The sequence below is a fragment of the Pelophylax lessonae genome, assembly GCF_965119305.1.
Source record: "Pelophylax lessonae genome assembly, chromosome: 6".
NCBI classification, from domain to species: Eukaryota; Metazoa; Chordata; class Amphibia; order Anura; family Ranidae; genus Pelophylax; species Pelophylax lessonae.
Genome location: NC_138773.1, coordinates 179,864,934 through 179,880,349, shown reverse-complemented (window position 1 = coordinate 179,880,349; position 15,416 = coordinate 179,864,934). Strand labels below are relative to the sequence as shown.

General features: G+C 45.5%; 1 protein-coding gene across 3 annotated transcripts in view; it reads left to right on the top strand.

The window, feature by feature from the left end:
* The first annotated feature begins 7,099 nt into the window (after window positions 1–7,099).
* Window positions 7,100–15,416, top strand: part of GLS (glutaminase) — a 195,120-nt gene continuing 186,803 nt past the window's right edge. The window contains exon 1 of one of the 3 annotated variants that reach the window (XM_082260718.1): window positions 7,100–7,656. In XM_082260718.1, the coding sequence (XP_082116844.1) occupies window positions 7,382–7,656 (275 nt within the window). In that variant the 5' untranslated portion in view covers window positions 7,100–7,381. Of the gene's footprint in view, window positions 7,668–15,416 lie in introns of all 3 variants that reach the window. The other 2 variants (XM_082260717.1, XM_082260719.1) reach the window with 2 other exon arrangements.

Here is a 15,416-nt window from a genome sequence, read left to right as displayed (position 1 = left end):
GACCACGCAATTGCGTGATCCACTGGGGGTGGCACACACCACCTTTAATCAGTGGAAGGCGAGAAAGGATAACGCAGCTTGAACCTACTTGGTACAGCAAAAGGTTTGCGCAGATTGCGCCATTGTTCCTTAACAGCGCGCTGAAAATCATCATTGCAGGGAAAAACCTGCGGCGTCCTGCGTTTTCTCTGCGTCCCATAAGCCGCCAAGGCAGCGGGGGGACACACTTCATCCTGCAAATGCAGTGTTTGCTTTATGGAAGCAATCAATTCATCCATGATTGCAAGCTCTTCAGGCGAGCTAGGGGGAGAATTATCAACCCCTTCAACTTCAGCCTCCACCTCGGACCCCACTAGATCCAGGGAGGAGCGGGACCCCGATAAGGAGGCCCCCGCCATAACAGCCCCATCACCTTCACCCTCAGAATCAGAGGAAAGAGCAACTCTGGGTCTTTTAGTAGATTGAGCAGCCACCAGCATCTGCACCTGAGCAGCAAGGCCAGCCACAATAGTGGCTAAATCCCCCCCTGGGGGGGAAACAGCGGTCCCCTGGCTTTCCACCAAGGCGGTAGGAAATTTGCCCTCCTGAGAATCCATTGCCCCTATAACAAATGCCGGATAATAAAGGGTTAACTGCCCCTTTAACAAGCGCGGCGAGCGCAGCCCACCGCACCACACACAAGCACAATGAGACCCCCACAGGGACAATAAAACTGACACAGGCAATGGATAGGAAGGATATAACCTGAGGAGACCCTCGCCGCTGCTGCTGCCTCGATCGGTGTTCCTGGAGAAGAGGAAGTGATGCTGCCAGGGCGCCCTATGAAAGCCTATGGGAGGCTACAAGAAAATGGCTGCCATGCATGTAGAACATGCGGCCGGAGCGAGTGTAGGCAAAATGGCGCCGTTTGGCGCCGAAACCGCCGCGCCACAGTACTGTAATGCACACATGTCATCCATGTATAAAAAAACATGTCAGATCGCCGCAGCGATCGCTGTATAATGCCCAAACATGCCACAAAACATGCCCCACAGCACACAGCTTCTCACACTGACAAGGCTGACACACACAGTGTCACACAGCTCCCCCCCCCCCTTGCAGCCCACAGCATGCAGCCGAGAGATAGGGAGACAAACAGTGTGAATAGAGGCAGGTTACACAGTCCCAGACTGACACCCCCCCCAGACAGACAGGTCCCCACATAGATACACTTACCTCACAGTGGCGTGGGGGACCCGCACAGGCGAACAAGCCGCTGCACATGAGGCAGGGAGAGTCGCATACAAGACGCACAGAATGGGGGTTAAGAAACCGCACAGCGTCCAGTGAGGTAGCCACCTCACCAATCATCCCTGCACCGAACAGGGATGGGTCGTTCACTGTGCCAGGAGCGTTACCTGGCTGAACGCTCGATGGCAGGCTGGGAAGCCACTGACCCACGACCTGCGACCAGGGGGATCAGCCCGAGACCCAGCCCGCATGATCCTCTTCATCCGAAGAACTAACTAACGCTGACAAAAAGAACAGCTAAGTAAAGGTGGAGAGAAAACTCAAACAAAAATTCAAAAAAGAAGAAAGAGTCTGGGGCACAAAGCCCCAGCACAGAGAGAGCCAGCCACTCCTGACAAGCTAGACATTGAAACTGAGATATGGTTGCAGGAAGTAGGAGGGTATTGACTGAGGGGACCACCCCTTGAGGGTGGGATATGTTAAAAGCTTTAATGTTAACATATTCTGTTGCCTAGCTACTCCTTCGGAGCAAAGTCTAATACCCATATGTGACGAATATGAAGAGGCGGTGACTGTCGGAGGACGTAAGAGAAAAAGCTGTTTGCTGTGGGGGGCACCTGAACCTGAGCAGAGCTGCAGCTCCGTGTGTCCATTCAGACATGGAGCTGCTGTTCGGCCCCGCCCCCTCTCTCTCCTGATTGGCTCACTTGATTGACAGCCGCAGGAGCCAATGGCATCCCGGCTGTATCTCAGCCATCAGGAGGGAGAGTTGCAGGATGGTCGAGGGACTCGTTGACATCGCTGGACAGAAAGGGGGCACAGGTAAGTATTAGGGGTGCTGGGGAGGCTGCTACACACAGAAGGCTTTTTATGTTAATGCATAGAATGCATTAAGATAAAAAACCTTCCTGACTTTACAACTCCTTTAAGTGGTCAATCAGAATCGAGGGAAATGTTTTAGTTTTTGGCCTAGGCCAGAATGATAGGTACCTGGCCTTGCAGCCTCCTGGGATACTTACATTACATCTCCCAAGTGTCTGCACGATCAGCACACAGAGGGGTTGGGGGGGAGGTCCAGAACGTGGGTGGGCCAGGCACATCATCGGAGCTGGCTACCTGTACCTAGAAAATGAAATCAGCTGAAGAGCATGAAGATGGCAGCACGGGACCCACTTTGTGGCATCTGAACAATGGAGTACTGCTTTTACAGATTTTCCCCCTTAATGACCAGGCCATTTGGCACTGCATTACTTTAAAGGACAATTGTGCGGTCGTGCGATGCTGCACCCAAATAAAATCCTTTTTTTTTCCACAAAATATAGCTTTCTTTTGGTGGTATTTGATCACCTGTGCGATTTTTATTTTTTGTGCTATAAACAAAAAAAGCGACAATTCTGAAAAAAAATATATATATATTTTTCAATTTCTGCTATATAATATTCTTAAAAAAAAATTGTTAAATCAAAATGTTTTAACAGTTTAGGCCAATTTGTTTTCTGCTACATATTTTTGGTAAAAAAAAAAAAAATTGCAATAAGCGTATTTTGATTGGTTTGCGCAAAAGTTATTGCGTCTACTAAGTACGGGAAAGATTTATGTAATTTTTATTGTTTTTTTTTTTTTACTAGAAATGGCGGCGATCTGCAATTTTTAGCAGGACTGAGACATTGGGGCGGACAGATCGGACCCCTAACTGACATTTTTTACGCTTTTGGGGGGACCAGTAACATTACTACAGTGATCAGTGCTAAAAATATGCACTGTTACTGTAATAATGACACTGGCAGGGAAGGGGTTAACATTGTGGGTGATCAAGGGGTTAAATGTGAGCCTAGGGGAGTGATTCTAACTGTGGGGGGGGGCGTGGCTTGTGAAATGATCATAGAGACCTGTGATCCTATATAGAAGGATCACATGGGCTCTGTGATCATTCCAGGGAGAAGAATGGTCAGCTATGTTTACAACAGCTGACCATTCTTCTCTCTCAGCGGGGAGCGATCGCGGGTGTCAGGCGGCAATCGGAGCCGCCTGCCCCCTGCATTGGAGTCCCTACTGCCGAGTGGGGGCGGGAGCACGGCGGCGTGCGCTCGCCCCTAGCTGCAGCCGCGTCACCGGTTTGCGCAGGAGGGCCGCAGTGCTGCAGTAAAAAGGCTGTGGGCGGTCGGGAAGAGGTTAAAGAAAAACTCTGCACATACATTATAGTCAGCATAGCTGCTGGAGAATAAAATCCCCTAATGCTTTGTTAGAACACTTGGAAGTCTCCAGATAGAAGCGGAACTACTTTAGGCTAAGGAAGTAAAATTGGTGGACAGGCAGGATTTTTAATTCAGAAAAGTCTTGCTTTGTCTCTTCTGCCTACTTACTTATGTGCCTGTCTACCCTTGTACAGTAAGCCACATACTCACAGCTCACTTCACAAATTTGGCAATTATTCATGACTTAACACCCGTGCATGTGCACTGGTCCAAATCATTTGGTGGAGGGGGGATTATGGTGTGGGGTTGTTTTTCAGGGGTTGGGCTTGGCCCCCCTCTTAAGGCGTCAGCATACCAAGACATTTGACAATTTCACGCTCCCAACTTTGTAGGAACCGTTTGGGGATGGCTCCTTCCTGTTCCAGCATCACTGCGCACCAATTCATAAAGCAAGGTCCATAAAGACGTGGATGAGCAAGTTTGGGGTGGAGGAACTTGACTGGCCTGCACAGAGTCCTGACCTCAACCCGATAGAACACCTTTGGGATGAATTAGGAGCAGAAACTGTGAGCCAGTCCTTCTCGTTCAACATCAGTGCCTGACCTCACAAATGCCTTTCTGGAAGAATGGTCAAACATTCCCATAGGCACACTTCTAATCCTTGTGGACAGCCTTCCCAGAAGAGTTGAAGCTGTTATAGCTGCAAAGGGTGGGCCAAATCAATATTTAACCTTATGGACTAAGACTGGGATGCAACTAAAGTTCATGTGAGTGTAAAGGCAGGCGTCCCAATACTTTTGACAATAGTGTATGTGAACTGAGCCTTAAAGCGGAACTAAATCCATCGATTTAACAGTTTCAAAAAGTTACATTCCCAAAACATGGCAGGAATGTAACTGTCACATTGCTTGTGGTTTCAGCCAAACTGTCAAACCATCAAATGGCTTTTGTCATAACTGATCACATGTGCAGCACCATGGCAGTGGAAGATCAAACAGAGGCCAACAGAGGTAGCTTCCTTGGCTGAAAGTGATAGGAAAGTTTAGTTCCACTTGAAAGCAGAACTAAACACATTGGATTTAACGGTTTCCCAATAATAACTGTCAGATTTGCTTTTTCTCTTGAACTGCCAAGCAATCACGTGGAGGATATCATAACTGATCACATGTGCAGAATCATGGCAGTTGAGAATCAAACAGGGGCCAAGATGGCAGCTTCCTTGACTAAAAACAATAGAAGGGCTTAGTTCTGCTTTAAAGAGGAAGTAAACCCATCAATTTACCAGTTTAAAAAAAAATTAAATTTCCGCCATGTCGGGAATATTTACATTGACATTCACAATGTCACATTGGTGGTGCTCTCAACCAAACTGTCAAAGCATCAAATGGCTGGTTTGATATCTGATCACATGTGCAGCATCATGGCAGTTAAAGAAAAAACAGAGGCCAAGATGGCAGCTTCCTTGGCTGAAAGCGATAGGAGGGGTTTAGTTCTTCTGTGAAGTGGAACTAAACACATTGGATTTAACGGTTTCCTAATATAACTATCAGAATTGATTTTTCTCTCAAACTAACTGTCAAACAATCACATGGAAGATCAAACAGAGGCCAAGACGGCAGCTTCCTTGGCTGAAAACGATAGGAGGGTTTACTTCCACTTTAACTCCAAAAATGAAGTTTGTTCCTGTCAACCCCCACTAGCTTTCAAATGTGTGTGTATATATATATATATATATATATATATATATAATGGCCTAGGCCAGAATGATACGCTGCTGGTTGTGCAGCCTCCTGGGATATTAATGTCACATCTTCCAGTAGGCTGCAGTACCAGGGACACAAAGTGGCCAGGATCAATAGCTGGCTAACTGAACTTGGAAGATTTATGTAGTGGCTGTATGGACCCCAGTGCACTCACGTGTCCATAGCCAAAAGTGCCTACAGGCATCAGACCTGGACCACAGAGCAATGGAAGAAGGTGGCCTGGCCTGAAGAACTCAAGAATGGTTGGAGGAACACAACAAGTTTAATGTGCTCACTTGGCCTCCAAATTCTCCAGATCTCAATCTATCGAGCATCTGTGGGATGTGCTGGAAAAAAACAAGTCCAATCCATGAAGGCCTCACCTTGCATCTTACAGGACTTAAGGGACCTGCTACTGACAGCTAAGTGTCAGATACCACAGCATACCTTCACAGGTCTAGTGGATTCCATGTCTTGATGGATCAGAGCTGTTTTGGCTGCAAAAGGGGGACCTATACAATACTGAGTGGTGATAACATTTTGACTGTTATAAATAAATGAAATGTCCATTTATATGTGGGTGATCCATCATGGGTAATAAATGAAATGTCCATGTATGTGTGGGTGGCCCATCATGGGTAATAAATGAAATGTCCATGTATGTGTGGGTGGCCCATCATGGGTAATAAATGAAATGTCCATGTATGTGTGGGTGACCCAACATGGGTAATAAATGAAATGTCCATGTATGTGTGGGTGGCCCATCATGGGTAATAAATGAAATGTCCATGTATGTGTGGGTAGCCCATCATGGGTAATAAATGAAATGTCCATGTATGTGTGGGTAGCCCATCATGGGTAATAAATGAAATGTCCATGTATGTGTGGGTGGCCCATCATGGGTAATAAATGAAATGTCCATGTATGTGTGGGTGGCCCATCATGGGTAATAAATGAAATGTCCATGTATGTGTGGGTGACCCATCATGGGTAATAGATGAAATGTCCATGTATGTGTGGGTGATCCATCATGGGTAATAAATGAAATGTCCATGTATGTGTGGGTGACCCATCATGGGTAATAAATTAAATGTCCATGTATGTGTGGGTGACCCATCATGGGTAATAAATGAAATGTCCATGTATGTGTGGGTGACCCATCATGGGTAATAAATTAAATGTCCATGTATGTGTGGGTGACCCATCATGGGTAATAAATGAAATGTCCATGTATGTGTGGGTGGCCCATCATGGGTAATAAATGAAATGTCCATGTATGTGTGGGTGACCCAACATGGGTAATAAATGAAATGTCCATGTATGTGTGGGTGGCCCATCATGGGTAATAAATGAAATGTCCATGTATGTGTGGGTGACCCAACATGGGTAATAAATGAAATGTCCATGTATGTGTGGGTGACCCATCATGGGTAATAAATGAAATGTCCATGTATGTGTGGGTGACCCAACATGGGTAATAAATGAAATGTCCATGTATGTGTGGGTGACCCAACATGGGTAATAAATGAAATGTCCATGTATGTGTGGGTGACCCATCATGGGTAATAAATGAAATGTCCATGTATGTGTGGGTGACCCATCATGGGTAATAAATGAAATGTCCATGTATGTGTGGGTGACCCATCATGGGTAATAAATGAAATGTCCATGTATGTGTGGGTAGCCCATCATGGGTAATAAATGAAATGTCCATGTATGTGTGGGGGGGCCATCATAGGTAATAAATGAAATGTCAGCACACACATATGTGGAGATATGCTTCTCATGTCACGTGCAGTCCTAGATGAACACTGACAGTTCTAGGACAGGGATCAGTGACAGAAGAAATGTGTCTATCGCACATGATGACATTCACAGTCTGGATGGAGTGTGTGGTGTCTGGGTGGCGGTGATCAGCGCATGCGCAGTACTCCGATCGGCCCCGGGGGCGCGCACGCAGCTTGGATGGTTCTGACAGTGGCAGCATCATCCCCGAGCAGGAAGCGGAGAGCTCCATCGTGCTGAAACTTTATACAGAGGAGGAGAAGCAGCCAAGCCCGCTGCACATCCCTTCTCCTGTCACAGACTGCACACAGCCCACCAATCCCGAGCCTGTCCGCGGACACAGCGACCAATGAGAAGGCGCTAAGGACAGGCAGCGGCGATTACTAGAGCGGTGTACAGGAGGCGGCCTGACTTAGCATTATAGTGACGATGATCCGTGCGGGTGGCTCAGCTCTGCTCAGAGACTTGCTCCGGGTAACTTCCAGGAGGCCTATCTCCCTCAGCGCTGCCGCTCTCCGCACTACAGCCGGACCATGTCCCTCCGGAGCGGACCGAGGAGGCGCCAACAGGTTCTGGGTGTCCGCTATGAGGAGAGCCCCAAGCCGGCTATTCTGCTCCAAGTCTGACGAGTCGGCCGGGCATGGGGCGGAGAAGAAGGGGGCTCCGGAGGAAGCAGAGCTGGCCAAGGCTGCCAAAGAGGACAAGTAAGTGGAGGGTGATGGGTGTGCCGTGACGTCACTCCGCCGAGGGGTGGGGGGCGCTAGCACATCGCCTGGTGTAGTATTACTAGTCTGCTCCTGTCCTCCCCCACCCCACAATCACATTAGACTCGACCAAGGCTCATCTGACAGCTCAGGAGACTCTCCATTCCCTGCCACACTCTGCTCATCATCACACATCATTGTAATCATAGAGACTACACATGATTATCATCATAGAGACCACACATTATCATCATAGAGACTACACATCATTGTCATCATAGAGACTACACATCATTGTCATCATAGAGACTACACATCATTGTCATCATAGAGACTACACATCATTGTCATCATAGAGACTATACATCATTATCATCATAGACACCACACATCATTATCGTCATAGACACCACACATCATTGTCATCATAGAGACCACACATCATTATCGTCATAGACACCACACATCATTGTCATCATAGAGACTACACATCATTATCATCATAGAGACTACACATCATTGTCATCATAGAGACCACACATCATTGTCATCATAGAGACCACACATCATTATCGTCATAGACACCACACATCATTGTCATCATAGAGACTACACATCATTGTCATCATAGAGACTACACATCATTGTCATCATAGAGACTACACATTATTGTCATCATAGACACCACACATCATTGTAATCATAGAGACTACACATCATTATCGTCATAGAGACTACACATCATTATCGTTATAGAGACTACAAATTATTGTCATCCTAGAGACTACACGTCATTGTCATCCTAGAGACTACACGTCATTGTCTACATTATTATTCTAGAGACTACACATCATTGTCTACATTATTATCATAGAGAATACACAGTATTGTCTACATCATTATCATAGAGAATACACATCATTGTCTACATCATTATCATAGAGAATACACATCATTGTCTACATCATTATCATAGAGAATACACATCATTGTCTACATCATTATCATAGAGAATACACATCATTGTCTACATCATTATCATAGAGAATACACATCATTGTCTACATCATTATCATCATGGAGAATTGTATTCACAGAAGGACTGTTATCATAGGAAGGATGTCCAGACACTTTAAAGTGGAACTCTAAGCAAACGTTTTCAAATCTGCAAAAATAAGGTTTAACCGCTTCAATACCGGGCACTTTCACCCCCTTCCTGCCCAGGCCAATTTTCAGCTTTCAGCACTGTCGCACTTTGAGTTACAATTGCACGGTCATGCAACACTGTACCTAACTGAAATTATCATTTTTTTTACACAAATAGAGCCTTCTTTTGATGGTATTTAATGACTGCTAGGTTTTTTTTTTATTGTTTGCTATTAAAAAAGAAGAAAAAGACAGTAAATAAGTAACTTTGCTCCTTCAATGATGTGCGCTGATGAGGCGGCCAGAACGTGAGGAGATCCATCCCGCCGTCATTTTACTATATGACGGGTGGGAGGTAGTTAAAGTGCTATTAAACCAATTTAAAAAAAATGAACAAATTTTCACCTGCTCTGTGCAATGGTTTTGCACAGAGCAGCCCCAATCCTCCTCATCTTGGCCCCTCCCCCTGCCTTGTGCCTCCAGAGCAAGCAGCTTGCTATGGCAGCATCCAAACAGGCTCACCCCTGAGCCACTGCTCTGCGTGTCCATTCACACACAGACCCAAGGCTCGGCCCCACCCCATCTCTCTCTCCTTATTGGCTGTGATTGACAGCAGCGGGAGCCATTGGCTTGCTCAGCCAATGAGGAGGGATTCTCCAGATAACCAAGGCTCTCATGCACATTGCTTCAGCATGATGGGGCTCAGGGAGGGAAAGCTGAGGGTCTGTTGCACAGAGAAGGTTTTTTTACCTTTATGTATAGAATACATAAAGGTAAAAAACCTTGAGCATTTAGAACCACTTTAAAGCCCAACTCCAGGAAAAGTGATCTCCTACAATGGGGCTGCACTAGCACTGCAAGGGAGGAGAAACACTTGTTAGGCCCCTTTCACAGGACCATTCCAGTTAGATCCACCTGTCAGTTTTTCAGGCAGACTTGATCGGATGGTCCATTCACCCTTATGGGCCGTCAGGTGTAAATGGACAGTGAAGTCTGTTTACATCCAGCCACTCATAGAGGAGAACGGGCTGTATCTTTGGCTGAACTGAACAGACACAGACCCATCACCTGCCCACTCTGATCAGCGAACAGATCCCCTGTTATTCAAAATGGAATCTGCCTCGTGTGAAAGGGGCCCTAAGGAGGAGTGCGGGAATCCTAAAAATATAAATACACATATACCACCTACCTACTGCAGAATCAGTCTAATGCTGCAGCTGTCCTCTGCCACCTCTAAGGTATAGATTTTATTGTATAGTTCCATTGGTCCAGCTTGAACCAATGTAAGTATGGATATTCCATACCAGTGGAATCTGAAATCACTGTAGTAGTCACTGCCACAACAGTAATTGCTACTGCTGCATAGTAACTAGAGGGGGCCACTTGCTTAGCACAGGTGCTGTTTAAAGAACACCTTGAATTTTTCCAAAAAAATGCAAGGCCTTCTCTGATTGGACAAGATAGAGATCAACCTCATCTAATTAGAGAAGGCGCTCTGTGAATGGTGCCCGTTCTGAGTGGCCACAGGACTGACCACTGCAATCATTGTAGTAGAGGTAACTACTACAGTGATTTCCAGCTTCCACAGGGATCCTACAGGTATGGAATATTCATACTTTCCATTGGTCCAAGCTGGACCAATGTAACTAAGCAAAAAAATCTATACCTGAAAATCAGCTTTCAGGAAGCAGAAGCCTAATTACCTTAAAGTGGAACTGCACTGCTTCTAATCACCACAAACCAAAAATGCTATTTCATTCATTTGTATCATTCAAAACAATCTCCCCCATCCATCAATGTCTCCATGCTTTATTTTGCTGAGATATCATTTTGAAAAACACCCCCTAGCATGTCTGGTCATGGCAGTTTTGAGTAAGGGAAGATGACTTATGTATCATTTACTTCCTGGAATCCATCTGCCCTCAGCTCAGGCATTGGCTGTGCTGAGAACCCTCCCTCCTCTCCTGAAGACTCCTGGGATGTATGACATTATTTGCCTAGGCATGGAAACCAGGAAGTAACTACAGAAATGTAAAAAAAAGTAAATATGATCTACTTTCTGTTCTATTTACTAATGCTAGCAGCACAAGGATTTAAAATAATCCATGTTGATTGAGAGAGTGAAGTTCCACTTTAAATGCTGAAGCCCAGCCCCAGTTAAAGGAACTATGTTTCTTTAAAAAAAAAAAAAAAAAATAGCGATGCCTGTAAATAACAGTTAATACTCACATGTTCCATCTATGCTGCCAAAAATCACTCTGTTATGAAAGCTATGCAATTCAAAGAATATTCTGCATCTGTCATTTTCACAGCCCTTAAAGTGGTTATAAAGGCAAAAGGTTTTCTTACCTTATTGCATTCCCTGCATTAAGGTAAAACCTTCCCATAGCATTTCTACCTCTCCTTGCCCCTAAACACTTACATGACACCACTCTTGACCCAGTGCTGTCACCACGGTCCTCTATTTCCGCACTCACAGGCTTCACTGAGGGCAGCGGGAGCAATTGGTTCACTCTGCTGTCAGTCAAATCCTGTGAGAAGGGAGCGGGGCTGGGGGTTGAGCCACGCTGTGTGTGTCAATGGACACACACAGCCCATCTCAGGAGCATACTCGCATGAGTGCCCCCATAGCACATGACTTGCTTTGGGGCAGTTGGGGAAGAGGAGTGGACAGTGCCGTGGGAGACACAAGGAGAGTCTGTAAGTGGTCACTACCACATGAAGTCCACATCTTCATACTTTTTCTGGATCTACGACTCCTTGCATTTTTAGGATAAATAAAACAGCCAGGCAGCTTTTATTTTCAAAAGAAGAGTTCAGTAATGGTAACGACACAGGCTTCCTTTAAAGTGTAACTATAATTGCCAATGTAGGGAAAAGCAACAGGTTCACTTTAATGCCCGCATCCTCAGCTGTACCTTTTCAGCTTCCTTCTGCTCCATTCAGCTTCCAGGAGAAGGGAAAGGAAGATTTATGTAAGTTCAGAGTTGCTCTAGTCAGCGCATTCGCAGGGCTAAGGATTTCCTTTCCCCTCCTCTAAGCGACAACTGAGCCAATTACCAAGCCCCAAGGCCCGGCATGCGACTTTTTTCTTTTCCACATGAGACAAAGGGGTGGGAATCACTTGCTGCTCTACACCTGGTAGTAATGGGTATCTTATTTGCTCCCAACCTGTTAATTGACCACCGAAAGGGAAATGTCTTACCCCTTAAAGGCCAGCCAAAGGTATATATATTGCATCATGGGGATGGGCTATGAACCTTTTGAACTAAAGCTCCACTGTGACAGACTACAAGCAGGCAGGCTGATCATTACAGAAGAGACTTAAGGCCCGTACACACGAGTGGAAATTTGGCCGTGAATTTTCGTCCGACGACCGATCTGCCGATTTTCGGCTTGTTAGTATGATGCTTCCGACAACCGACTCCGACTTTTCGGCCGAAAAAATCCTGGTGTGCAGGCTATAAAATTTTTGTCCATCGTCAAAACAAGTCAGATTTTCGTCTCATTAGTACAGATTTCGATGGGGAAAAATCTTATGAGTAAGACTAGGCATGCTCAGAGATGAAAGAACACAAAGAAAGCAATCCAACACATGACATCACTTCTGAAGTAGAATTCTGTCGTGCGGGAAAATTTGTGTGCAGTCTAGAGCACATTCCAACCAACAGACACCACTCTGGACAAAAGACGGACGACCGGTCGGTGGAAATTCGTTGCGTGTGTACGAGGCTTTACAATATCCTAAGCTCGTCAACGAAGATGGCCGCAGACCCTCATTCCTACATACACCGATCAGCCATAACATTGGGATTGTTTTACTAAAACTGTAGAGTGCAAAATCTGGTGCAGCTGTGCATAGAAACTAGTTGGCTTCCATTTTTTTTCTGTCAAAGCTTAATTGAAAAAGCTAAAGTTAGAATCTGATTGGCTGCCATGCACAGCTGCACCAGATTTTGCACTTCAGTTTTAGTAAATCAACCCCATTATGACCAATGATAGGTAAAAGAAATACTATTGATTGTCCTTTTACAGTGGCATCTAAAAGTGGGTGTGATATATTCAAAAGCAAGTAAAGATGTTGTCCCTGAAGTTGATGTGTTGAAAGCAGAAAAAAATTAGCAAGGGGAATGGTAATGGGGTAAGGATTTAAGGAATTTCCAAAGGGCCAAATTGTAATGGCTAGATGACTGGGTCAGAGCAGCTCCAAAACTGCTTTTTTTTTGGGGCATGTTCCTGGCATGCAGTGGTCAAGATCTACCAAAAGTGTTCCAAGGAAGGAAAACCAGCAAACTGACGACAGGGTTATAGGCAGCCAAGACTCATTGATGCACGTGGGGCGAAAAAGGCTGGCCTATGTAGTCCAATCAAAAAGAAGAGCTACTGTAGCTCCAATTGCTGAAAACGTTTAATGCTGGTTCCAATAGAAAGGTGTCAGAACACACAGGGCTTTGCAGTCCTGGTTTATTTGTCCTTGGTGGTAGGTTAGCCATATTGCCTGATGCCAGTGGTCTCTTTCAGCAGGATAATGCTCCTTGTCATACTGCAAAAATGGTTGAAGGAGAAACAAAACAATGAGTTTAAGGTGTTGACTTGCCCTCCAAATTCTCCAGATCTTATTCTGTGGGATGTGCTGGAAAAACAAGTCAGATTCTTGGATGCCCCACCTAGCAATTTATAGACTAAATTAAAGAATCTGCTAATGATGGCTTGTTGCCAGATACCATAGCATACCTTCAGAGGTCTAGTGGTTCTATGTCTCCAAGGACCAGGGCTGTTTTGGTGGCAAAAAGGGGACCTACTCAATTTTAGGTGGGTAGTCCTAATGGTATGGGTGATCGGTGTATATGTGCACAGCCATCATCTGTGTTTGTGTTGGGAGTACACTTACTCAGGGCTTCCAGCACAGTGGCCAGTGACGACGGTCCCTGGTTACTGTTAACATTTGAGATTCAGGGACAAGCTCCCAATCATGTCTTTACTAACGCAGCCAATTGTAATGAGGACATGATCAGGAAGCCCACATCCACTCCTCATGTGGTGGAAGGGGTTAAAATGCCCTTTTTTTATCTTAGTAGAAATGAAGCCCCAGCTGTTCCACTCCAATGCTCTAATTGCCTCCAGCATTGCTCCTGTTTCTTCTTGCCGGAGGCTGCCATTTTACTAAAGCCCAGACCCCCCGTAGTAAATCATAAAGCGATGATTTAACGGTTTCAAAAAACAGATGCATTCCTGGAATGCCAGGATTACTGTCACATTTGCTTGTGTTCTCAAACAAACTGTCAAACCATCTTATGGCTGGTGTCATAAATGATCACATGTGCAGCACTATGGCAGTTGCAGCTCAAATTAAAGCTGCTTCCTTGTCTGTAAGGCCTGGTTCACACCTATGCAGGTTGCAGTTGATGCATGTTCCAGGTGCATTTTGCGTTTTTTAACCACTTGCCGACCGCCGCACGACTATCTACGTCGGCGGTCAGCCCCTCACAGGCAAACTAACGTAGGGCTACGTTGCTTGCTTGTGAGGGTCTAGGGAGCGAGCGCGCGCCCCCGGAGGCGCGCTCCCGCGTGGTCACGGACCCCCCCGCGCGTGTGACCAGCGGACCCGATGTCCGCCGGCCACTCGGCGATCGGCGGGGGAGAGGGAGAATGTCAGGCAGCTTGTGTAAACAAACTGCCTGTCATTCTCCTCGCTGCAAAGACACTGATAAAACGGATCTGGTATGTAGATCCGTTGATCAGTGTCCTTACAGCTAGAGCCACAGCCAATCACAGTAGAAACCACGCCCCTAGGGACACACACAGCCCCTCCCTTCCAAATAAAGTTAACCCCTTCACTACCAGTGTATTTTTACAGTAACAGTGCATATGTATAGCACTGATTACTGTAGAAATGTCACTGGTAACCCCAAAAGTGTCAAAAATGTCAGTCAAGGGTCCGATCTGTCCGCCGCAATGTCGCAGTACCGCAAAAAAAATCGCAGATCGCCGCCATTACGCGTTAAAAAAAAAAACAACAAAAATGACAAAAATCTTTCCCTTTGTTAGTAAACACGATAACTTTTGCGCAAACCAATCAAAATACGCTTTTTGCGATTTTTTTTTTACCAAACATAGGTAGCATAAAACAAATTGGCCGAAAATTTTTAAAAATTTTGATTTTTACATTTTTTTTGGGGGGAATTTCATATAAAAAAATGTGAAAAATATTGCTATTTTTGCAAAATTGACGCTCTTTTTTTGTTTATAGCGCGTGATCAAAAAATCGCACAGGTGATCAAATACCACCAAAAGAAAGCTCTGTTTGTGGGAAAAAAAGGACGTCAAATTCGTTTAGGTACAGCGTCGCACGACCGCGCAATTGTGCGTTAAATTCACGCAGTGCCGAATCGCAAAATACCCCCTGGTCGGAATGGGGGTAAAATCTTCCGGGGCTTAAGTGGTTAATACATGTTTTTGATCCATTGAAGTCTATGGGACCAAAAACACAACCTGCAGGTCCCCGGGCCCTTTCAAAACTCTACAAAACTGAAAATGCACAAAAAAATGCATAGGTGTGAACAAGGCCTTAAAGCAGAGTTCCGCCTCCCCCTCCACCCACTCCATAAATTAAA